The sequence below is a fragment of the Mus musculus genome, chromosome 14, assembly GCF_000001635.26.
Source record: "Mus musculus strain C57BL/6J chromosome 14, GRCm38.p6 C57BL/6J".
NCBI lineage: Eukaryota > Metazoa > Chordata > Mammalia > Rodentia > Muridae > Mus > Mus musculus.
In genome coordinates this window covers 117,693,904-117,721,282 of record NC_000080.6, presented here as the reverse complement: position 1 = coordinate 117,721,282, position 27,379 = coordinate 117,693,904, and the positions used below count along the sequence as shown (strand labels likewise).

The 27,379-nt window shown below is 41.2% G+C and overlaps 1 protein-coding gene across 3 annotated transcripts in view; it reads right to left on the bottom strand.

Annotated features, from left to right (window-relative positions):
• The window catches only part of Gpc6 (glypican 6), a 1,054,610-nt gene that overhangs the window by 258,247 nt on the left and 768,984 nt on the right, over positions 1-27,379 (bottom strand). Inside the window, exon 5 of one of the 3 annotated variants that reach the window (XM_006518929.4) lies at positions 2,060-26,762. The exons of the other annotated variants lie outside the window; for them this stretch is intronic. Coding sequence (XP_006518992.1) covers positions 26,692-26,762 — 71 coding nt within the window. The 3' untranslated portion in view covers positions 2,060-26,691. Of the gene's footprint in view, positions 1-2,059; positions 26,763-27,379 lie in introns of those variants that run through there. 3 annotated transcript variants of the gene reach the window in all.

Here is a 27,379-nt window from a genome sequence, read left to right as displayed (position 1 = left end):
TCTTCCCCAAAGAATTTGAGTAGGATGAGGTTTAAGATCAAAAGTTTGTTCTGAAGGAGAAATTGTTTTTAAAAAATTCCAGTTTTTAAAGATTTAATTTAAATTCTTAAAATATCTCATGGAGAGATACTGATTTTCCTTAAAGTTATGACTTGCAGAACAGTTAAATATATCATGGTTTACCTATGCAATAAACATGATTCCATTATCTAATAGATCATTACATAGAAAAAATATACATGCTACAAATTTTGAAAATATGGAAAATGATGTATAAAATGTATAAAAGGGCATGCTTTTGTAAAAATAGTGATAGATTGAACACACTTGATTTGATAGAATGTAGGAATTTCTACATCATCACTGCTGCCACTGCCACCACACCACAATCACCACCACAACCACCACCACCACCACCACCACCATCACCACCACCACCACCACCACCATCACCACCACCACCATCACCACCACCACCACCACCATCACCACCACCACCACCACCACCACCATCACCACCACCACCACCACCATCACCACCACCACCACCACCACCACCACCACCATCACCACCACCACCACCACCACCACCACCACCATCACCACCACCACCACCACCACCACCACCACCACCACCATCACCACCACCACCACCACCATCACCACCACCACCACCACCACCACCACCACCATCACCACCACCACCATCACCACCACCACCACCACCACCACCACCACCACCACCACATCCTCTGCCACAATCACTACCACCACCACCACAATGACCACTACCACAACCACCATCACTACAGGGCCTCTCTACTGCTATGCCTGGTATGATATTGAACTCTGTAATTGCACTGTTTTTCATAATCTTAATAACATTTCATTGGATAAGATAGTATTGTTTCTGTATTTTACATGTTTCATGAGCTGGAATTCAAATCTATACAGGCGAGTTTCACTCTTAACAGTCAAGCATTTACTCCAGTAAAAGTTTTAAAATATAAACTCTTTTCAATAACTTTGGCCCTTTCTAGTCCACCTCCATTTCAACTTTCCCTTTCCTTTCATTTATACACTTTCTTCAATAGCGAATAACTGAATTTTAGAATTAAAATGATCTTTAAGACATACAACCCAGTCCTCTATTTAATCAAGTAAATATGAAGTAACTACCTTTTCCAGTGATATTTTTTACAGTATACACATTTCAGTATAATTACACCACCCACAGAACCCATATCTGGAGTGTAGTGTTTGCAAGGTTTACCATATATGCACACACATAAAGGGCTCCCCAGTCAGCTGCCATCTCCTTAGAAGACCTCCTTGTTTTCACGCTGTCCTTTTCCTCCATCAAGACAACCACCATCATTATTATTTTCACAAGCTAGACACATATACATGAACCTTAATAAAACTACCCCACAGTCCCTTCCTTCTTTACTTAGCACGATATGTCTGAGACATATTCATGTTGCTGCATGTTAAGAGCCCAGATATTTTATTCCGGAAACAAGGCAAAGAAATACAGGATAGTAACTACTCTTCCTAGAAGGAGAATGGGGTGATTTTTCATCCCTGCACCAGTATGCTTTCAATATATTGTTGACCTCATCTGTCTTGATGTCCATATGGCTTTTGAATCATCAGAGCCCTGCAAGGGTCCAGTAAAACCTTCCAGCTTCAGCTGTTGACTGTCCCTATTAGTCAGAGATTAACTAGAATCCAGAAGCCACGCTAGAGAGTAGTTTTTTTCATGTGCATGACATTCAGTATAGAGAAAGAGTTATAGAGGTGACAGAGGGGCTAGGAAATGAAGGAGGAGGAATGATGATTTAGAAATAGGCAAAGGTAGCCCCTAATTTTCCTGGTACCTAAGGCTTAGAGCGAGGGGGGGGTGATCATAAAAAGAAGCCAGAGTCTCCAGGTACAGCAGGGACAACAGAGGAAACAATGGGAGTTGTAGTAGTTGCCATTTTAAGAGGCAACTGAGAGAGAAGAGATCCTCTGGCCTCTTTCCCTCCCTGGCCGACCACTCTTCTCTGGATTTATGTCATTAGTGTAACTGACCCAGAAGAAGCATGAGGAATTCTAGAAAATGTAGCTTCAATGCTGTACAGAAGAGAGCAGAAGGGGGGTGGGCGGGAATATGAGCATGAACAAGAGTTGTCTAGCACATGCTGGCTCATCATAATTTGTATCAATACAGTTTGGGATTAAGGTTCCTCACTGCTTACATTTAATCTCATGGACAATAAAAAAATGATTAACTGCAGCATGTCTTACAAATATGCTAAGTGTGCTTTACATAACAGCGCAATTGAATATTGTAAATGTCACAATTTAGGAGCTCAGCAGGATTCTCAGGCCAATTTCGAAGGGAGGCTAGAGAAGGCGCTTTCCCATTCTTGCCGAAGTAAACAAAGATCAAACGAAGATACAGGAAGAAATGATTAGAGAGATGGAGATAGTAGCCTAGCATCCTGGGTAAGGTTTCATTAGGGAAACTATTTATAAAGCATGTGAGTGTCACTAATGCTGATTAATGTCACCTGTTTGATGTCACTTACAGTCCGTACTTCTTCTACCAGGAGGGATGAGATTTGCCAGTGGGGGAAATGAACGGTACCATTACACAAATGATTTAGGAGAGCTGTTTATGTTGTGAGAGAGATCTTTTATTTCTTGTCATACGGTAGTATTGCCATTTCTGACCCCCTCGTGGATAGATGAGCACAAATAAATTGTCCTGCAAAGTAAGCTGTAAGGCTTTGTCAGTTCTAGCACAAGGCTCTCAAATGTCCTTCAGACACTGTCTTTCTGTCAGTCAAGTAAGTGGTCAGACTGCAGAAGTGACTTCACTGTTAACTTGGATTCGGTAGGATGAGGACAGAGAGTGCAGAGTCCTTTCCTGACTCTGAAGAGGAAGGGAACAAGGAAGAGAATATTGATGACTTCAAGCCCCTGAAGTTCTGGAGGATTGCTGTAGCAGATGCGGCTTCTGCTGACAGATGCGGGGAGCTGCTTTGCTCTGTGTAAAAAGCATACAACTGCACTCTATCAGCTGGCACATGGTTATTATTTATTTAGTGCTCAATGGAGTAATTATGAAAATCATCCCATTTAAGTGATCAATAACCAAACCGAGCTAATGGCACACCCAAGAGATCATGAATAATTGTGTCATTGATGAAATTAATCATTCTTAATTTTTCATTAGGAGTTTAAAGTGACAAATGTTAGAATATGTATTATCATTTATGACATATTTAGCAGAATGGTCACATGTAGCAGAATAGTCAAATCTTATGAAACAAAAAGTACATTCCTTTACATGGACATTTATCATTTTTGGGGTGAGAACGCTTACCATTCACTAGCTTTGCATTTTCTAAGAATACAAAGTTGAAGATAGTGGCTCACATGCACAGTGCTAACACTAACAGGCTATGGCAGGAGGAGTGAGAATTTGAAGCTTTACTGGACAACATGGCAGGACTTTGTTTCCAATGCAGGAAGCAAGCAAGCAAGGAACCAACCAACCAAACAACCAACCAAACAAACAAACAATGGGCCAGCAAGCCAGCCAGCCAACCAACCCACCAAAAAACATACCAACCAACCAACCAAACAAACAAACAATGGGCCAGCAAGCCAGTCAGCCAACCAACCCACTAACAAACAAACCAACCAACCAACCAACCAGCCAACCAGCCAACCAACCAACCAACCAACCAATCAACAAACCTACCAACCAGAATACATGTATGCAATACATACTATTGATTAAACAAACTTACTAAAATCGTTTATTAAGATGCATAAAAACATTTATACCTGTAACAACAATTAAAGAGGACAGAGACCATGAATTTGAAAGAGACATGGTGCAGTGCTTTCTGGGGAATTTGGAGGAAGGAAAGGCAAGAGGGGGTATGATGCCATTATACTACAATCACAACAAAATAACAAACGTATCCAGCAAAGAGTTTACGGAATTTACTTCAAAATTCATATATGCATTTTAAAAGCGAAGATGGGATTATTGTAATAATGGATTATGCATGGCCATTTCTAAGTGTTGAGAAAGGAGATAAATAAAAGAACCCATGGATATCAGTGCAGATGTCCGTTCCCTTCAGGAGGGCAGAGCCAAACATCACTATATACTGTTTGAGATGAGCTATAAAGCATCCAGGGCTCTTTGTTTGAGCTTTGCTTGTGAAGTTCTTTCTGATTCCTTACTGCCCTTCTGGCGCCAAGCTATGGCCCAGATCACAAGGAGGCACATATTGCTGAGATTAAACACTGCATCTCATCCTGCTGATCTGTGCCATACACGTGGCTATCTGAAAGGCAGTTTGTGGCAGTGCTTCTGCTTCTGCCAGCAAAGCAATAAGATTTAATGGGACATTACTTCTCATTTGTGACCCAGGATGTCCATGGCTGGTCCAGATGCACATGAACCTTGGCCTCAGGATTTTTGCCATCTAGAAAAATGCAAAACACTTATTGATGGTTCAAAGCACGGTTAAGAGTAAATGACATAGAATGTTTTCTGCAAGTGTATGTGATACAATTTGTGGTTTTCAAATAATTCAGATCAGTTATCACATCCTACCCTAATTCTCAAGTATGAAAAGAGGTTATTGTATTAGGAAGAGATTGGGCGGAGGCCCCCGGCACATATATAGCAGATGTGTAGCTCAGTCTCCATGTGGTTCCTCAACAAATGGAGCAAAGGCTGCCCCTTCAGCTGTAGCCTAACTGTGGATTCACTTCCTCAACAGCGCTGCCTTGTCTGGCCTCAGTGGAAGAAGAGAAAGCACCCAGCCCTGTAGTGCCAGGGTGGGGGAGGGGATACCAAAGGGGGCACACCTTCTCAGAGGGTAAAGGGATGGGGGGGAGAGACTCTGTGAGGGGGAGACAGGGGGTGGGGGGCATTTGGGATGTAAATAAGTAAATAAAAGATAAATAAATAAATAACAGATTAGTAAACTAATAGGAGCAATTTTAGTAATTTTAATATTATGATTCTGACTTATTTATGATCTTTGTAACCATAAGTGTCTTCACAATACACAATAAAACATATTGGCTACTTGCTAGTGGCTGATGGATGGCACTTTCCAGAACAAGTAATCTACAAAAGAAGATTCAACGTATTCAAGTTTTACCCTGATGCAAACCAGATGAGCCAACGTCTTAAGTAACATACAGACAAGAGGATGATAACAATACAATGAAAGCCCAATGATGACATCTGACATAATTTTTAGCACATTCATTAACTGATTGTGAGGTGCCATTAAATGCTCAGGACATACAAACATGTAAATTTGCCAAGTTGAAATTAATTTTGGAAGATCAAAGCTCTCTGAAAACAATCCTCTTCTCAGTAGAACACCACCCAGAGCTGCTATTTCGTTTGCTTACACACACACACACACACACACACACACACACACACACACACACGGATTTGGAATGCTTAGTGTCCATTTGAAAACACGCAGGGATGGATCATAAAAGGCAGATATGATTACTGCTTTATCTGTAGGACTCTGGCCATGTACCCTCTCTGTTTATATTCATTGAATATTTATATTCATATATGCATACATATGTATATGCACTGATTCATATATATGCATATATACTATTATCAGTATTTGTCTTATCAAAGGTGTTATATATTATGTTAATAGAATTAAATAAGATGTTAAGTTATGCACACTTTTAGGCTTAAGATTCGGAATACACTCTGCTGCCCATGACCCCTCCAATCGCTCCACAAGGTAACTGTCCAGGCTGGTCATTCCTTTCTCTGTGAGATGGCTCCACCTCACACAGAGCAGCCCCAAGTGTCGCATCAGCCAACAGAGCATGCTTCTGGACTTCATCCTCTCCCGTTTCATTTCTATATTTTTGTCAATTTTTTTTATAATTTTGTTTAAGCCAAATATCTGACACAATATTCAGGAAATTCTATACAAATGAAAATAATACTGAATCATTTGAGACATTTGCTGTTAGAGAAATATAAAGCAGCACTTTCTCTCTCTCTTTTTCTCCTTTTGGAAATATAAAAAATATTTTTATTGATTTAGAATTTTATAAAGTATGTCTTAACAATGCTTACCCTATTCTCAGATCTGCCTCCATTTCCTAATTTCTCTGACTTAGTGTCCTCTTTTAAAATGCTTTTAAATTAAATGACACATTGACTCCCAATGTGTGATGTCCACATGTTTCTGGGTGTGGGGGGTTTCGGCAACAGAGAGGTGACCTTGGAAGGTGGTTACTGAACCACAAGATGGTCTTCATTCATGAAGTCAACACTGGATCCAGCGCTTACCATACACCCAGAGCAGGGAATTATCCCTGAAGTTAAAAGAAAACAAACAGGGGTTTGCCTGGGTAGTCACAGGTACACAATCAAGAACTCAAGGACATTCACATTTTCAAAACGGAAGAGGGTGGAGAACTGTAGATTGACTTTGAAGTTTGCATCCCTCTTTGCTGTCCGTGAAATCCTGCAGATATTATTGAGGAAAAAGGCTTCATCAGCTAGAGCTTTTGATAAAAGAAGCTGAAAACCAAGCAGGAAAAACAGGGTCTTTTTCCAGGAATGATGTCCCGTCAGTAATGAAAGGACTCATCTGATAATCAACTTTGGAATATCTGGGGAAGGATGAATGGGCTGACAGGAGCGAGTTAAACAGACAGTCTTTCAGTCTCAGAATAGAATTGCCTGCACTATCAGAAAATTAATTTAATTTAATTTAATTTCTTTTTGTGATTGCCTGGCTGGTGAGATTACACAAGATGATTACTAACAGAAACTGCCACCCTGGCCCGCAGTAACCCACACACCCAAGAGCTGGGCTGTGCCTCGAGTTCACAAGAAGGTCACAAGGTCAAAACACCGACTGACTTCTCACTTCATATCCTGACACTTCCAATTCCACTTCCTCACAGCGGCACAACATGGCAGGCTAATAACAGGACACAGCCTTCCCTTCCTCCACAGGCTGTCATTTTTCTATTTCCCGCTAAAGGAAATGGCAAGATGGAGTGGGAGAGACGGAGCTCGATTGTCAGAGAGCACTGAGTAATGAATGAGGATTTAAGGAATGATTTGTGAGAGAAGGAAAAAGAAAAAAAGCAAATAAAAAAGGCAAAAAGTTGTTTTAAGTTCCGCAAACCATTCATGACTTACAAACCTTCCCAGTAGTACGGTCTGAATTCTTCCCTTTGTTTTGACTATGAGAGCAGAGCTAAGGTGACATGCAGCTCCCATGAGCAAATCACGGAGTGTTATTAGGATACAGGATCCGAGGTCTTTCTCTAGATTCATATTGCATTTTGTTAATAGCAGATGGTTGAACAAATTCTATTCTATATGAGCCAATAATTAGAACTATGTGAGCAAAACAGACAGATTTTTTCTGAGATGTCCTATGTAGAACTTGTCATTTGTCTCAGGAAAGAGGGAACTTCCCTTACGGAAGCTTTCTTCTCCAGAGCTTAGGTGATTTATGAATCAAAAATAGCTCACCTAAGAAAGGTGCCACGTTCTATGACTTTTTTCAGAGTGAAGATTCTATCAAGATCATGATATGTTCAATTTACTGAGAAGCAGTCAATTTATCACCAAATACGACTGCTCTTAGGCGGGGGAGAGACTTCTTAAAAATAGGTATTCATTTTCAACAAATCGCCTTTGAAAGCTACTGAAGGCCAAATAACATTATCTTCAAGATCATCTTCACAGACCTGGCAACCCTAAAAGGAAACCAGTCAGGGAGAGACGGCTCAGAAGAGACAGCACGGACCCACCAGCCAGCCTGATCCTGAACACTGCTCAAATTATGTCTCCTAGGAATTCTCAGATTTCCAGGGCCAATCTCTCATGGCTTTTCCCACACATACAAAGGCAGTTAATGGAGCAAGCAAAGACAGACACACAGAGCTTTGCTCTGTCTCCTCAGCCTTACAACGAGAAACCCTGGGCTTCCTTAGACATAGTGGATCTCATTAACTTCTTGTTAAAAAAATACATTTGTTAAAACTAGCAACTTAGTAGTTGCATCTGGCCATTCAGCTTCACGACTCTCAGTGTCAAAGTTAGGATCTATAATGAACTTCCCATCTGTGTGGACTGAGAAGAGTTGCTGTGAGTCTTGCTATTATCAATTCCTAGGTGTCTTTCCTACAGAGGAACGATTTCCAGTCACTCTGTCCCTGTGTTTCTTCGCTTCTTCTGCCATATTTTGTCCCTGTAAACTCTTCCACTACTGACCTACTCAGCAAAAACAGAAATATGGGTCTCTAAAGTTTCAGCTCTGGGGATGAACTGTTAGAAGAGTCTGACATGAACCCCAGCCTGTGTTCTCTGTCTCCTTCATCCTTCACAGAGACACCTACTGAGCTCTGCAGGCTCCATACCTTCTAGGGACTGAGGCTCCTGCTATAGTGATGGTCAGACTCTTGAGTGTGAGTCCAGTGTGATTCCATCCTACCCTCTGAACCACATGTCCATCTATCCACACCCCTCTCTTCTAGTCATACATTGCCATGTCTGCATATTGCCTAGTTCACACAATCTCACCCTTTCAGTTTTAGCAACTCCTGGTCTCCAGGATTGTGACAATTATTTCCAATCTATCCACATAGATGCCTTTGTTTTGGTCAGTGCTCTCTTTCAAAGTTCCGTTGTGGCTCCAACACTCATGAGCAAAGCATCACGGGTGCCAAGACCAATGCTGGGATTTAGAAACATTTGATGGATCAATGAACGGGCCCAACGGGAAGGATATGTGCTATTTATAAAGCTGGGTGGAGAAAGTGAGAGATGAGAACATTGGAACAGCTTGAGCGGGTTGTAAATACGTGAAAATCAGACCAAGAGTCATGTTCTGAAATGAACCTAGTTGGAGACTATGTGAATGAATGTACGGACTTGAAATTGCATTCCTAAGAGTTTCCCTTATTTTCCAAAGGGCTCTATGAAGGGACTATTCAGTCACATTTGGAAAGGTGCTAGACTCTCTTAAGTGGACTTTTAAAACAATGAATATTGATTTTAATCTTGTGAATGACTTCTTCCCGTTGCGGTAGTACTTCCTGTTTACCTCAGTGATTTGGAGAGAACATTTATATAAGCACTTCATTTCACATTAGCACATTTGTACCAGAGAGTCTTCTGGGCTAATAAGAACATTCTGTGATCTCAATTTAATCTAATATTTGTCTGTCTGCACCCACTGGATAAACAAAGCTCATTAGTATCAAACACGTAGATTTTTTTTCTCACAACAGGGATGCTGACCTTTAAAGTGTAATCCCATGTTCTCCAGATCAGCATCAATATATCACATCAATTAGAGCAAGTGGTTCTTCCCTCCTCCATCCCTCGAATGCAAACACATGTACAAACAAATATCACGAAGCTGTTTAGAAGCTCAAACAATAGTGTGGTGGCTTAGAGCTCTTGTCTCCTTCCGGAAAAGGAGATAAAACAGGAGAGGTCTCAGGCTGGCATTGATGCCATTGCATTTTCGTAATCAGGATGGGATGGGGAGGAGCATCTGGTATCACGTGCTTCATGCAACAAGTCGATTCTACAGACTGCGAAGTATATAGAGTAAGTTTATATGTTGAATAAGCAAGCAGTTACCGCAGGCAAATACACGTTAACCTAACAAATTAAACACATTTAGTCTTTATATTTAACAAGTATAAGGAAAAGTTTTAGATCTTTAAACTTTTAAAATGTGGCTGTCAAGATTTTCTGACTAAAGAGTGCGAAGTACCCATGCATTTCATGAATGCTCTGACTTTTAGAATTTCATTTCTCATGCATTTACTTTTTAAGATATTTAATATATTTTCAAAACTGTACTTTTGTAGAGTGGCATTTGAATGTTTGTTGTCTGTGTCTCAGTTTAATTTTTATCTTCTAAGCATTCGATACTTTGAAAATATTCATTAGGTTTGTAATATAAATCACGCACTGGGATAGCTAGAATAGTACAAGAAGCCATTTTAAATAGGTTTTGAACTTTCAGGTTAGACATTAGCAGGGACCAATACATTACTCAAAAGCCACAGGGGTCCTTTCTATGTAAGACAGAACCTTGTAGGTATTTCAATAATAAACAGCTACAGAAGCAAACGTATCCTGCAACAAATTAGGCTCTGGTTGTACATCTGAGGAGCGTCAAAACCCCACCGAGTGAGTGAGCCTGCTTTCCTAAGTGAGCATTGAAATTCCACGTACACAGCTTCACATAATGTTGAAGCTTTATCTGCAAAACGAGGAAGTTGGAGAGATTTTTGCAGCAATTTAAAATATGGAAATAGCTCTCTTCTGGCTGATTTACGACGTGCGTGGAGTAGTGAGTGAGAGAGCTTGAGTTCAGCCCAGAAACACTTTCCCTCCAAATAGCATTTCAGGTTTAATCCAGCAGAGTGGCCTCGTGGATCTCGCACATCCCTCCGCTGCTCTCTGCTCCTCTCCTCTCCCGTGGCAGAACTGCTCAGGAAAGACTCCCTGTTCAAACAGGGAAGTTGGCCAACAGGCTGGTGCTCATAGACTGGCATCCAACCCAATTACCAGCTTTGGGCACAGCCAAGCCTAACACACCTCAGGGAGGCAGTTATTTATATTACACACTTTAGAACACTGGGTAAATGTCAGCGGCTCCCGGAGTTTGAGACATAGCGCAGACAGCCCAGGCAGTGTAGACATGACTTAGACCCAGCCTGAGCAGTCTGAATGTCTCATTTGTAAAATGGAATTGCATGAGGCTTTAGAGAGGGCAAAACGAGAAAGCCTGCAAGGGTCCAGTGAAACACATTGCACGGCAACTTAAAAAAACATCATTAATATTTTAGTTAATAATTAAAAGACTGCCATTAATTTTCGTATTTATTGAAAATAATAGAAATGTTTTTTCACTGATGTTCCTATAGTAACTTTGTGAGGAGAATCATTGGAATAATTTTTTCTCTCTTTAGGCAGTGCAGGTAGACTGTCTTTCAGGGTATTCTGTACATCCTAGTGGTTTTAAGATTGTTTAATTGTATAAGCATTCACTCTGTCCTGGACCTGTGTACAGTACCAAATCTGTTAAGATTTGTGTCTCATTTTTCCTTGGGCTCCTTCTTGCCCCCATCTTAATGGTGCCTCTATGTGCCATCTCTTCTCAGTTCCTTTCAGACACCTGACCAGGGATCACCTGGAGACCATGGTGTCATCAACAGAAACTGAACCTTCTGGAATATGACACATCTCTTCAAGCTGGTCGAGCAGAAGGCAGCACACCTTGAATCGCGTACTTGATGAGTGTTTGCCTTTTAATCAGAGGACTCCCCGATTTCCCTGAATGCTCAACTCCTTGGTTCCTCTTCCCCACACGTCAGTGTTTGACCCTCCCACTCAAACATCTGTACTAGCGATGTTCGTTCCTACTTCAAATCAAGCGTCAGCTTTACTCAGTTCTGGTACACACATACTACGATATTGTGATCAGCTCTGAACCAAATCGAATGCTTTCACTGTTGTGAAATGTTTCTAATTGCTTTTAATTGCTGAGCCCACATCTGTTTCTCACTGGCTTTTGATGAAAAAGGAGACACCATATACTAAATGTACACTGATAATTTTGAGAAACAGCTCAACTTCATGGTGCTTTTGGAAAATCCCTGAGAAGAAACTTGGCATCTTAGAATACAGGAATTGTGGTAAGTGACAGAGTGGCTCATTCAAGGATGCTCTGAGGTTCATAGGAAGTGCAAAGGCTGTGCAAATGTCCTACACTGAGCTCCTGGGTTTCATCGATACCCCGTAACCAGTCTCCCTGTATCTGCCTTTGACCACCATGATGGTGAACTCCCTGAAAATGAGACATTTACTCTCTATAAACCCTTGTTCAGACATAGCATTGGTGTACTGGAGTAAGTTTATACTAGTTGAAGAAAGCTGAATTTGGAAATTCGTTTAAACATAACCTTTCTTGAAATTAAAATGATAATAACTTATAGCAGTACCTACAGCAAAGGAGGTTAATATTATCAAGCCATCATTGTGTTAGTGCTCACAAGCAGGTATTTTCCTACTGTGATAGGCATGGATCCTTTGGGAAGCTGTTATAGTCTCTCTTCCACTTGCTATGCCTGCAGTGGTTCCCAGGGAGATGACTCCCATTACAGTCACAGACAAATGCTCCAAGCCAGAGCAAATCAGCACCATCCCCACAGCCCTCCCCCCCCGGGGGGGGGTAATGAGGACAGATGGTAGAAGCTAAATCACAGGAGTATTTTTCTCCAACAATAACATAGCCAATGATGTTCACCCTTATTCCCATACGAAGCCCCCCAGGTCTAGCTAATTGATCATATATCAGGCTTTGTCTTCTGCACTGATCCCACCTCTAACCGCCCACTCTCTTTCCTCCAGCTACACCAGGATCCATGCTAGGACTGTCTATTGTGTGGCTCTCGGAAGCATTTCTACAATATTTTCTATGTAATGGTGCTCTTCTGCACACCCTCTTTACAAAGTCAAATACTTCAGAAGATCTGTTCCCTTCTGAGTCTGGAGAATTCCAACTACAAGGCTACCTTGGGGCTTCTGCATCTGCTGCTGCTTCTTCTATCACGCCCTTTCTCTTAGCCCTTTGCCTCACTCTTTGCCTCCTGCAGGTATCTGATTAAAGGAAGGTTTTCCTGACCAAGACGTTCAAAAGGGGAAGCTTCCCCCCTCATCCTTTGCTTTCCTGGTTTCTTTTCTTTTTCTTTTTCTTCTTAGTTCTGAATGCCAAATGACCTGAGAATGACTGACGTCATTGTTTACAATTTGCCAACAGAATATGGAGACTCCCACAGAACGGGGGACTCAGGCTTTGTTTCCTTCACTAACCCTCCCCCTTTCTAGATCTATAACAGCTTCTACAATAAAAAAAGTGCTCAGGAATATTACTGAATAAATGAAAGTATGTGCAAGATACACACACACACTCCTCTACGTGCATATATATGTGCACTGATAGTGTTCATGTCTAGGCCATAATGTCGACTCTTGATGCTGCTAGACATCCATCAGTGAATGGGTCTTTAGTTGAGAAGACTTTTATATCGAGAGAACCCATTTGAAGCAGTGGAGTTGGGGGAGGGGGAAGGACGCATATATTTGACATATGATAGTTTTTTTCCCCTAAGGACAACATATGGGATCCTGAACCTACCACAGAGCCAGGAATCCTCTGATCATTAGAAGGAAACCAAGGCAGGACTTTGAACTAGCTCAATAAAGTGGCTAACGCCGAAGAAGAAAGAACCAGTTTTAAAAGGAAGTGGAAATTTTGGTTAAAAAAGAACGTGTGGGTTTTCCTGAACAGATTCATGAGAAGCAAAACAAGAAGAAGAAAAAGAAAGAAAAATAGAGAGGAAATGTCATGTATAATGGGAGAACAGGTGTGCAGATAAACTGGAAGGACGCTTGGCACCTCCATTCTTCTGCTTCATCCTCCAGAGCTGAGAATTTATGTTTGAAAGACAAGGAGTCATTCATTAGGATGCTTCTATTGTATAGACTTTAGAAATAACCATGGGATTGTATGGCAGAAATATCACAAACATTTCACATTGATCCAATGCACACATATGTTAAACATTAAACGGCTGCCCATCCATTCATCCATCCATTTTCATGTTTTTATGTCTCTGTTAAAAGGTAAAAATATAAATTTCAAAAGAAAAACCATTAGATTATGTTAACAAAATAGTCACAAACTTTTCAAATTTAATTTTTTAAAGTCATAAAATGTTCTCAAATTTTTTAAATAACAAAAGCTACCTTCACGGAATTACTTTTCCAAGTCTGTTCTTCCAGATGTGTGTGTGTGTGTGTGTGTGTGTGTGTGTACATGTGTATACATACATACTTGCTAACACCTGTACATCTATGTGCACTTATGTATGTGGGTGCATGTGGAGATCAGAGGTCAAACTCCAGTGGTGTTCCTCAGGTGCCACCCATATTTGTTTTGGAGACAGGGTCTCTAATCATTAGGCTGGGGCACGCTAAACTATGCCGGCTAGCCAGTGAGGCCCCGGGATCCACCTGTGTCCACTTCCCCAGGACGGAGACTACAACAGTGTACCACTCTGCCAGGATTGTTACATGGCTCTCCTCAGGTACCTGCTGATGTTCAAGTGCTAGTTCATTTCTTTACCTCCTTCCTGGTAATCTTTCTATCAGTGGTGCCTGACCCTGCACCCAGAGTGCATGCTGGCTAAACATGTTTTGAATAAATGAATGACTTAGAATGATCACATTTGATTTAGTGGCCTCTGTTGCTTCATCCCATGATTCTTCAGGAACATGTGTGATTTATGTAATTGTACTCGAAGCCTTATACTGTAAGTGTTAATTAAGACCGGGGTTAGAAGCCAAATTACAGGTGTATTTTTCTTCAATAGTAATCAGCCAGAAAAGACATCCACCCTTGATATTATTCACCTACTCCAACAATAGTCTGGGATTTCCCACTTGTTAATGACATAGAATCATTATTCAGAATACAACACCTCTGGAATTATAATGAAGCCTGGGGTTTCTAAGACCAAGCCACACTATGTGCCTGGTGCTAAGAGCAGAGTCGGCAAGGTGAAGTGCATAATGAGTCATTTTCTTTCACATTACAAATCTTCGGGGGGGAAGGAAGCAGCTTTGTTAGGCACAATGCTTGGGTAACTACATCAATACCAAGTCAGGAACAATGGCTGTTATAGAATTAATACGGCATTAACATAGCTGCCCCTCACTGTACTGCAAGAGTAATTGAAAGACTCTGAAGTAAAGTGATCTCCTGGGTTGGAAACATAGTACTCTACTGGGTTAAAGAAACCTGCTACATCTCATTTCCATTCAAATAATGATAACAGAAAGATGAACTTGTTACGCTGATGCCTTGAACTGAATGCTGACCAAAAAATGTTGATGTTAACATTTTCCTTAATCTGGGAAGCAGGATGTTAGAGAAATGGCAGTTTGCAAACCACCCGGGTCTTTAACAGCCAGCTTCCTCACATCCTTTGCGGCAGTGCCTAAGCAGCAGTAGGAGTAGAAGCGTCCACGAATGAGAGCACGGGATAGAGTTCACCCCACACCTTAATGTTCAGATACAGAAGTTGAGCATGAAGATTTCTGAGGTCAGTATATACACATTTAAGAGCTGAACACAGAAAGTGGTCATCTGAGGGACCCTCACTCTTATGCCTCAGGATGACAGTACAGAGAAGACACCGCCTGCTATGGAGGCAGCTGTACCTGGGCTCAACCACAAACGCTGCTTATCTGTCAATATAGGAAGTGAGGTCAGGGCTCAGAGTGAAACTTTAGGATGTAGACTTTGTCCTTTCCAACACTCTGGGCACTCCAATGCATTACTCTTAGGGCCTGCTTGCTTTTCTTCTTTCTTTTCTTGGCTGCTGCTTCTTTTTTCTCCTTTATTGAAAATAGATTCTTTTCTCATACTGTATATCCTGATTATAGTTTCCCTTCTCCCCACTTCTCTCTGCTAAGAGATAACACCCAAACATGACAAAATAAAATATAATAAAATATAATAATAACACAAAATAAAATAAAATAAAATATAATAATAACACAAAACCAAAACTATCAAATCGAAGTTGAACACGGCAAGCCAACAGGAGGAGAAAAGTCCACGGACAGGCACAAGGGTCAGAGACCCATTTGTTCTCACGGTCAAGAGTCCCATAAAAATACTAAGCTAATGGCGCTAATAATAGGTATGCAGAGGCTCTGGTGTAGATACGCACAGGTCCTGTGAAGGCTGGTTTTTAAACTTCACAAATCTAGAGTTTGTAGTCTGTCTCAGTCACTACTGTCTTATCAGAATCTCCCTCAACTCTTGGCATGTGAGGTAACAGACATTTCATTGGCATGTATTGGCATATCGGATAGTGTTATTATGCAGATTAAATAGGTGAAGGTATAGCGTATCCAGCATCCATAACTATCATCTATTCAATTAACTGTTTCTCTCCTCCTGTAAACATAATTTATTAAAACATTCAATTTGCAAATTGATTACTAAAGGACCTAGGGCTGATAAGTACTTGTTAATAACTAGCCTACCTATTTTCATTAACATTAGAGAACTTTGGATTTGAAGCGCTGATTCTCTATATTGCCTTCGTGAAACAGTTAATTATGAAACACAGGACCTTCATTAGGAAATCAACACATAAAATTAAGTTTTGGGCAAAAGAATTGCTTTATGATTTCTATAAATACTGAACTCTTTTAGTAAAGTGATAATAAATTCTATTTACTAAAATATTATTTACAAGCCAGAGTTTACAAATTAAACAGCTAAGAGGTCTTACCCACTTTTAAAAAAATGGAAGAAACAGCACACATATTTTGAATCAAGCAGTCAAGTAGAGAAATTTGTAGATCTAGGTTGAAATTAAGAAGGAGTGGGTGGGGGAGCGTGTGGGGGACTTTTGGGATAGCATTGGAAATGTAAATGAAATAACCATTTTTTTAAAATACGTAATTAAAAAAAAAAGAATACCAATTTCGCTGGGCGTGGTGGTGCACATCTTTAATCCCAGCACTAGGGAGGCAGAGGCAGGTGGATTTCTGAGTTCAAGGCCAGCCTGATCTACAGAGTGAGTTCCAGGACAGCAGGGCTATACAGAGAAACCCTGTCTCAAACAAAACAAAACAAAACAAAACAAAACAAAACAAAACAACCCCCCCCCCCAAAAGAATACCAATTTCAGGGTTTGGTGCCCGGGACACTATTACCGATCCCATGTTGTGCTTGCAGCTTAACATGGCTGTCCTCTGAAAGGCTACCAGCAGCTGACTGAGACAGATACAGACACTTAGAGCCAAGCATTGGAGTGAGGTCAGGGGCACCTACAGAAGAGTTAGGGGAAGGGTTGAAGGGGCTGAAGGGGATGTCAACCCTATAGGAGGGCCCAGAGACTAACCCACCAAATAAAGAGCATACATGGGCTTGTCCGAGGCCCCAGGCACATCGGCAGCAAAGGCCTTGTCTGGTCTCAGTGGGAGGGGATGTGCCTGCTCCCATAAACCCTGCTGCCCCAGGGAAGAAAGATTCAGAGGGTGGTGAGGTGGGGGTGGATGAGTGGGTGAGGGAAGTGGTAGGGGAGGGGACGGAGCACCCTCTCAGAGGTCAAGGGGTGGAGGGTGAAGAAATCTTGAAGTGTGGGCCTGTAAGGGGTGCAACATTTAGAATGTAAATAAATAAAACAATTTAGAAAAATAGAAACAATTGTTTTTTGTTTGTTTGTTTTTTGTTTTAAAAAAGAACACCAGTTGCCAGGATACCATTCTTTCCTCTACCAAGAGTAAGCTTTGTGTGGGTTACCCTCCAACAAATGTTATTCATAGACTTTAGAGTATCCGATTCTCCCTGTGCCTAACTCACTGGGCAGTTGATGAGTTTGTTATCAATGGCGACATGTTCTCACAAAGATGAACAAATGACAGGCAGAGACGTAATGTCAAATGAAGGAAAGACGAGGTGCCCCCATTGGAGGAGATTCATTTTCTTCTTGTTTCAGAAATTCTTCTGGGACCGTCTCCATCTCCCTCCTAAGAGTTGAACCCTCAGAATAACACTGAAGTTCTGTCCCGCTTCCCTTGGACGTAAACCTCATTACCAGTGTGTTTAAAATCTTTACAAAACTATCAGGTGCAAAACAGGAGATGGCAAAGGGCCCCCTGGAGGCCTTGGACAGCCACATGACTCTATTAAAATGTAAGGTCTTTTCTGCCTAAGCACTTGGAGGGATGAAGTCCATCCTTCAAAGCAGCGAATTCATCCCATAAACCTATGGCCTGGCTTCCTGAGAGAGTACTTGTCTGCGTTCTATTTTCTCAGTTGAAATCAGATAAAATATTCCCAACACCGCCTTAGCTGTAACTTAGTCGGCTCCTACTGTGCGGTTAACCATTATTTACACATGGTCCAGAAGCAAGCCGGATAGATTTGCATCTCTGGTCATTTGCTAACTATATGATTCTCAGTTAGTAATCTTACTTCCCTCATTATCTAAATCTGTGACGTAGGAAAAATAATAAGTATTAAATTTAGGATTGCTTCAAAGGTTAATACAATACCTGGAAAGCTTTCTGCTTTGCACTCAGTAAGACCTCAATAATTACTGTCGGGTTTTTTTTTTCCTCAAAAATTAGCTTTGCTCTTGACCTTGCATTTTCCAGCTGAGATGCGTACAGTTCAGACACAGACAGGGCTGTAATACTATGGATCAATGATAACATGGCTAGTTAGTTTTCGAATGCCACCACTTAACCTTAAATGAATACCCCTACGGAAAGAATTTAGCCTCTGCCCCATCTCATAGTCCAGAGATTCTCACCCCTCCAAATGCTGTGACCTTTTAATACAGTTCCTCGTGTTATGGTGACCCCCAAACATAAAATTATTTTGTTGCTACTTCATAACTGTAATTTTGCTACTGTTATGAATTGTAATGTAAATATCTGATACGGAAGATACATGATATGCAACCCTTTGTCGGGGTCATGACCCGCAGCTTGAGAACTGATGGAATATGAAATATTTCAGCCTCTCTAATGATAAGGTTCAGTATCCTTTTAGACAGGTAATTTTTTTTTTTTTTTTTTTTACCTAAAAGCTAATATCTAATAACTTGAGCTCAGTTTTCTCTTCCTGTTTTCCAATGGCTGCATCTTAGGGACAGTGTAAAGGAGGTTGCTTCCTCTCTTGAGCAGGTCCCCATTCCTTTGCTGATGATCAAGGGCATTTCTTTTACAAGCCTGCCTACGTTGTTCTTCAGTTCTACTCTCGGGCTACATGTTCTGTCTACAGTCCACTCTTGTCGAACCTTTGTGAGATGTAACTTCTGTCTTTGGGATTTCTATGTATAAGAACCTTGATCTTTCTCAAGGAGAAGACGGCAGCAGACCTTACGGGTCTTACAGGTCAAAGGTCAAAGAACAAAAACCAAGCCGTGCCATTTGCTGTAGCTTTTCACCCGCAGAGTGGGGGTGACAATGGGTCCTGCAATGCTTTTTGTCAGACTGGAATAAGAGCTTCAGCTCTTCGCTGAGGTCCCAGCCTAGTGTGCATTTGTGTCAAAGCTATGAATGCTCCCTTCTCTCCAGCTGACTGGGTTTGAACATTTCCCTGGGAATCCAGCATCGCACTCCTTTATTTATGTCTGGAGGCCTTTTGTTAGCTCGGTTTCAACTTACAGTAAACAAGATTATTAATGTTGGAGAGCTTGTCCTTGCCATCATGGAAATGACACAGTCCTGAACATTGTTCCAGATGCATGCATGCTTAAAGTCATGTATGTCGGGTTATAGTGAGGAAGAACGCATGAGTCTCAGTGGCTACAGAAATAGAAACCAACACCCTAAAGCGAGAGTTGGCAATCATGTACTGGGAAATAGGTCTCAATTCACTCATGGTTTCTCTTCCCTCCAAAAACTCAAAACGCAGGTTAGGAACGAACACGTGAGTTGACGAGTTCCCGCTGGTTCATTTTAGAAGCAGACACCAACAGTGGCTCACATTTATGGATGAAAAGGCTGTCACATGTAATCTAGGGAGATCTTAAAGTCAATCAAAAAAGTGGCCCGCTTCTCAGGACACTGTTCGTTGACCCTTCCTTGAGACTGGTGTGTATCTATTCCAACGCCCCAGTGAATGCTGTTGATGAAGGTATATGAAACTTTACCTTTCTTAAAAACAAAACAAACAAACAAACAAACAAACAAACAAACAAAAAACAAGAAAAAAACCCAAAAACCTCAATCCTTTGTGACAGGTTCAGAATTTCCAAAGAGTCTTAAGCATCCAATCAAACCCCGTGGGAGTGAGGATAATCAATTAACATTCCCAGCTCAAGCCACCAAAGCCAGGATAAGCCAGCAGAGCACTGAAGTCAATTTCGGCATGTGCTACCATCAATGAACATTAAGTAGCACTAGCTTAGCTGAATTTAAAAAAAAAAGAAGAAGAAGAAGGCGGGGGAGAATATTCTATTCTCTTAGTGCTCTGAATCTACTGACAGAGAAAGGAAGTGTCCATTTTACTAAGAAGACTGTCAGCTCTGGAAGGTATCGTCCACCATGCTGCGGAGCCACATAAAGGATGTGCCAGTCATACTTAAGATGACACCAATGCTTAACGTGAAAATAGCACCATAAAAAATACACAGTGAGGAAAAGAAAGCCAGCGAGTAGGTTCCAAAGGAAAAGAATATGCAGCTTTGCAGCCCGCCACTGCCCTTTGGGGATTAAGATGAGGCCATAGAGAGGAAACAAGCCACACAGTATGTAAAAGACAGGTTCAGTCAGTCTGGCTGTGATTATTTGGCTCTCTGCATAGGGTCAGGAAGAACTCACGAGAACCACGAAGATTAGCTTCAGAGTCATCACACTGCCGCTGCATTTATGCACATTTTAGCAGCTGGAGAAGTTTCTGCATTTCTGTGAACTTGAAGAACTGTACTTCAGTAAAATATATGCATCTACAAATATATATTACAACATACAATATTTTATACAATGAAAATATATATTTAAAAATTGGTATTCCTCCAGGCATTTGTTGGATCTTAAACACGTATTTGTAACATCGCCTTAAATTAATTCAGAATTTCCTCTTAGAGCTCCTTTGATTACCTTCATTTAAGAAAGATGGAATTACCAATGTCACCATCAAGTCTAATTTTATGACGCGCATCAGTTGCATGTGACATTTATCTTAAACCACCAAAGTTTCTCAGAGATATAAATAAAATACCTTCTTTCTAATGTTTCAATTCCTTGGAAAGGGAAAACCTGTGTTTTGGGTGTGAATAACTTGCGCTATGTATACCTGTATATTCATGCAGTTCTTAGGTCGAGCTTCACTGACATCGTAGGAGAGTTGTACGACTGAGTCCATGGCTTTGAAAAGGTTAAAATCCCCGAGGATGGGGAAAATGTTCTTAACTGTTTAATAGAAAAGCAGTTCCTGAGCAGTTGGTATGCTATAGACCGAAGCCACACTCTAGAATCCAAAGGTAAGGGGCAGTCCCCAAGAGTGTAAGCCTGAAGACTGTTACATAGACAGACCCATGCAGCAAATTCTACTAGGGTCTGAGGCACTGCAAGTGCTTGCTGTAAAACGAAATATCTACATGTGAACAGAGTTGGCACAACAGAAGAACGTAAAGATAAAATGATATTCAGGTAAGCTGCTGAATGTCTGAATGCTCCACGCACAGAAGGCCCAGGAAGCGGAGACGTGAGCTTCCTGTTTGAGAGGGCTTCACTTCAGGTCCTGCCTCAAATAGAAGGAATCAAAGGGACTGGGAAAAGGTATTTTCAGAGGACTAGAACCACATCACAAAGAGAATATCTATAATGCAGTAAGAGAGACAGGGTAACAGGAGCAGAGTCCATAGAGTAGGGACCAGAATTGTTGTTAACCTTGTCGAAAGATGCTTGTGTTTAAGAACAATCAGGGATACAACAACTAAAGACAGATGCAGTCTGCCAAGTGGTCAAGTCTCTGACCATAAGCAACTGTGACAACAGAAAATCCCAATGTTCATGAAGACCCTGGAAAATACGTTGGCCACATTACATAAAATGAAAATGTTCCTACATTTCCTCCAGTGATTATTACACAGTAAAGAACAGAGGGAAGAAAGGCACAGAAGTCTTTGTTAATTTCACAAAGGGAAATGCGTTGTACGGTATGTCGCCTGTGAGTCTCTGCTTTATTGGGCATGGTCAGTTCTCAAATCGGAACAGCTTACAGTCCCATGGCAATAAGTCATCTTTGCCTTTTAGTTTAAATAACTGCTCATGGCTTACATCACAAGGATCAGTGTTAGCTTTGAGTTCCATTGCGTCTCCACCTTCCATTTAATCATTCACCAAGTGTGGCAGACACATCCGCCAAATACCAGTACCCAGCTCCCACACCCGGCCTGAGGAATTTTCTCATTATTTAACTGATCTCCCCCTTTTCAATTAAATTTAGGCCATTTGGAACCTTGTAGAAGTTAGGCCAGGTTCTTTCATTCAGCCTCATGCTCCTAGAAATGAGACCCCAGACTCAAAATAGAATTACAAATACCTTGGCCATTTAGCTAAGATTTTTTTTTAACTAGATATAACAAAATATCCCAATTACTGTACCCTTTATTCTTCCACGAGGCTGGTTGCCTGTGCTCAGACACCATGCATCTTTCTAGGCCGATATCTGAGCCTTTCTCTCTTAAGTCTCTCTTTTAGCCGCTCACTGTTTCCCAGAATCCTCTCTTCCTGCCAGTGTCCCTCCTCCTATTTCCTGCCATAGCTCATTGGCTGTTGGCTTTTTTATTGACAGGTTGTGCTTATAAGAGATTCTCGCTACAAAACCTGTTCTAGCATCTTATTTGTGTCAAAATATTTTTCCACGTTCTCTCATTTCTACCTCACACGTGCCTCGACACTGGACTGAGCCAAACCAACCCTTGTAAACCAAAGCTTTAGTGCCCCACCCCGCCCCCGCAGGAATACTCCAAAAACCAATCCCCGCTTACACGTTCTATCGCTTTTTTCCATGTTTTCTGACAATCTTTTCATAAGTTCTCACACGTGTACCAACGAACAATAATAATTCCAGATGCCCCACCTTCGTTAGTTTCTTGGTCACAGACAAGAAAAAGCAGACACCCGCTGCTATTCTTAAAGCGACACTCGCTTCTCAATCCAATTTTCTTTTTAACCACTGAAGAGACATTTGTTCCTGTCTGTGTTATATGAGATAATTAACTTTTGAAAGCTTTGCAAATGATTATGTTACAGCTAATGCTTTAAGGAGACCCTGCTACATCCATCAAACACATAGCTATCCAACAAAGGCACTGAGGTCCGCTGATGGAGCCACAATGACTAAAACACTTTATTTTTAATGAGGAAGAGCCTCTGCAGAGTAGCAATCGATACTCGTCACTAAAGAGATCTGGGTTGCTTTATAATTGTTACAAATTCAATCATTTCACCAAAAGTAAACACAGGCTGTAAAAATATGTTAAGTCGGTCTGGGCTTCAAATTCTTTTTATCTGAAAAAAAAATTAGCTATTTCTTTGTCCATAACACACAATAGCTCTGATTTGTAGATTATGACCACATTTGAAAAATTCATATAATTGGATAACAGGATCCATTTCTAGGTCACTTTTTCCTATTTCATTAAGGCAAAAAGATATTTTCTTCTTTATAATGTCTAGGATGTGTGTGACAATGTCTGTCACAGAAGAGTTTAGAGTAAGTATTCCTTATATGTTTGTTGCCTCTGAACTAGAAAACTGAAGTACAATTCAAATGTTAAATCTAGATGCTAGCTTATAAAGTTTACTATCTAGTGAGGACCAGAAGATGCATCAGCTCATGATTACGAGCAATGATAGGAAAACCAATTGGTAAGTTATTAATGAAACTACTGTTTCACATATACTTGGGGAAATGAAGGCTTGTGGCTGTTGTAATCCCAGGGCAACAATGCCCTCATAACCCACATACACTGGGGATTTTATATACACTCTCGCTGGTCCTCTCAATGATCTTGCAAGACTTCATAAAGAAAAACGGGATTTGATGAGTAGTAAAGAAACTTCCTCAGGGCAAGGAAGACTTTTTAGTTTTATGATCAAGAAATGGCATTTAGATAGAGGGGGGAAAAATAATAAGGGCCATCGCCTTTGAAAAATAAAATTCCAGTACGAGAGAGGTTCTGCCAGGTTCAGGATAGGAAGTTTGATATGTCAGGCAGCCAAACTACTACTCACAGGCAAGACTTCACGTGGATAAACACACACAGATTTCAATAGTTAAAAATGTATAAATGTTATGGCTTTGCAAAAACAATTCTCAAAACAACCTTAGAAATAGGAACTCACTTGGAGATTCATTTTGCAGATGAGGAAACATGAAATATTTTGGTGAAACATTGCTGAAGTTATGTATCTAGAAGAAATAAAGACAAATAGACTGTGGCTGAAGTCTGTATTTGATCCTCAACTGAACATCAGAGGAAAACTATGAAAGCAGATGAGGAGAAATTCGCTGACCATTCTCCTATAGGATCAGTTAAGGACAGTTTTCAGCAACAGCTAATCTCTAGGTACAGGGTTTGCGTAAGCTCATGATCTTCGTTCTTGTTTTGTGGCTGAAGGTTGGCCACAGGGAGCCAGTTTTGAACTTTATGAAATTATTGCCTTGAGCACAGACACTTTCTGGACCAGTTGCCCTTCCTGCCTAGCATTTCTAGCTTTGACTCTCCCCTGTCTCACGATGGTATCCAGAGTGCCATACACAGACAGGGTAATGGGCTCTGAGAACTTGGTTATGAGTACGTGGGACGAACAGGCCAAGCACTGGGTAAAGGAACTCACTCGACACTTTTTTGAGTAACATATGTTCTTCCCAACAAAACATAGCTTTAGGAGTGTCCTGATTGCCTGCATGGACCATGTACTCGGGGGAAAAAGCCCCTAAAGGGACTCAATATGGGTCAGTGTCCAAAGAGAGCTTTAGTCCCTCTTGTTCGTTCATACTGTGGATATGACATGGAGTCTGATAATTGCACAAAAGCAGTATATTGCATGCACAATGTTTTATGTATTGAAGAATATTTTGAAAGAACATTTTCAGTGCTCTGTGAAGACAATGATTTATTTCATTAGAGCTCATTTGAATATCAGTGTTCTTCCATGCACAGATGGAGACAAGCCGACTCTAGCTCTGAGCATGCTAAAGTTAAATCTTGCCATTAAGGCAAGATTTGAATTTCCTCTATACTTTTTTATTTTACGTTCATACATATGATGAATGATAATAAATATTTGATTGTTGCTTTTGCTCCTGAGTGTGTTAATAATTGACTAGTAAGATGCATTTAATTGACAAATATATAGCTTATAGGGGGAAAAATTCAGGCTTCACCTTTTATTATGACATTTTTATTCACAGATATATTAATCATCAGCTCAAATCTTAGAAACAATCTTTTCCTGCAGCCTAAAGAACACAGTGTTAGTGGTGAACACAGTTACCGATTTATGCGAAACCTTCCTACACAGCGATTGTTGGAAGCATATGTGCACCAGTCCTCCTTTCATTATTTGTTTAATGCATTCGAGTTCTGTGTAAGCCAAATGGTATGCTAAATTGCTCTAGTACTGAGAGAAAATGACACACTACCAACTTTGAATTCGAGATGACGTAAAGCCATGCCTGAAGAGGAGCAGGATCTGTCTGTGGACATCAGGCGAGATGGAGATATTTAGAGAGGCTTCATTTCACAGGTCAGAATGGTGAAAAGACTTCTGCTGTGATCTCCGACCAGTCCCATGACTTTCCTGGCACACACCGCTGACTGTTGGCTTGCAGTGTGGAACTGTACCCCACCTGAGTTTAGCAGGCCCCTCCTACAGGGATGGGAACTGCTAATAGATAATGTGTGCTGTGAGATTATGATAATAGTCCATAGTGTCCCCCCCCCATGGGAAGTTGCATAACCATGCGGGTGGGCACAGACAGAAGGAAGCAAGCGGAAAAGAAAGGGATGGTGTGGGTGGATGCTGAGATGTCCGGCTTGTGTCAGGTCTTGGATGTGAGGATAAACAGGGATCCCTATTCAGTGGCTACTGCTCAGCATATGCATCATAAAGAATTGCCGCTTCCAAATCTCTCAGTGTACCTATTAAAATACCGCTGTGAATCCTCTCTATTGTCAGGGCACTCTAGTGAAAGAAGTCAGTGCTCTGTGTCAAAGCTCGCCCAATACTTAAGGGGCTGACAGATTTCTATAGTCAATGGTTAATATTAGCATCGCTGCTATAAACTAAAGATGATATCAGTGGTGGGGGTGGGGGGAAGAAATTGGAGGCAGATGTGGTGGTACACCCCAATATTTGAGCACCTCGAAGGCTGAGGCAGAAGGGTTGTGTGTTTGTGGTCAGCTCTGTCCATGTAGCAAGACCTTGTCTTTAAAAATTGATCAAAGAAGTCAGCAGCGCTACAGTTGAACCACTGAGTGGCTCTCGGGCTCATGTGATACCTGCCTCTGGTAGGTGCTACTGGGAAGTGGTAGAAAGAGGTGGAGCCTGGCAGGAGATCTTCCATTACTGAGATGTGCCCATGAAGGGAATTGTGGGACCCTAGTTTCATCCTTTGAGAGGTTTTCTCTGTTACCCGTGCCTCACCACCCTGCACTGTTTTGACACAAGTCAAAATCTACAGAACCCATCCACCACAGACTAGCATCTCCAAAGTGTACACGGAAGCCCAGGACTCCTCTCTATTTACAAGTCTGTGATGGCAGAAATGTGTGATAGTCAAAGACAGCCGACTAACAGCCAGGTTATATCCAATCACCTACCAATTCAGAGAGAGAGAGTCACTGGCTTCTCCCGCACTTGACTGTGCCCACCTGACAAAAGCCAGTAACTCATTTCAGAATCCAAGAACGCACCTGACTGAAAACAACCATCCACATGAAGATCCACAGCCTTTCCACTTCAGGGGCTGATTGACACGTGGGCTGAGGATGAGCAATCAGCCTTTGTTATAATGCTCACTCATGTAGCCAAGCAGAACCCATGGTGTGCACGCCGTCTTTCACATTAGAGCATTTCTGGCTCATTTCTATGAAAAAAAAAAAAAAAGATCTCTGCCCCTTGCAAGTAATGGATTAAACACTGAAATCTGAAGAAATTCTAAGTATGTAAAATTTTAATATAGCCTGCGCAATTTTCCTCTTTTCTTACACCATTCTCTTCAACGAAACAAGATTAAAAATCCTATTTGCTCAGGGTGAATTATTTGTTTACTGGGTAGAACGTGGTCTCTTTGAGTCTGATTGCCTTCCTCTGTAAAAATCCAGCATCGGAGGTTCTGGGAGGATAGATCAGCTGGTCATGTGCTTACCCTGAATGAATCGCTAGGGTTTTCTGGCCAGTCAGTCTAGCAGAGTTGGCAAGGTCTAGGCTCAGTCAGAGTCCTTCTCCCAAAATATAAATCCATAAGTAGAAAGTGATTAAGGAAAATAGCCATTGTCAACATTGGTCCTGCACATGTGCTCATACGAATACATAAAGACGAACACACATGCACATGCACACACATAGATGTGCACACACACATAAGCACACACACACACATATAGATGTGCACACACACACAATAGACCACTGCACCAGTGGCCAGCTTCCAGTATCATTCATTCTAAATCAAATGGACAATGAGATTAATAAGTCTAAAAC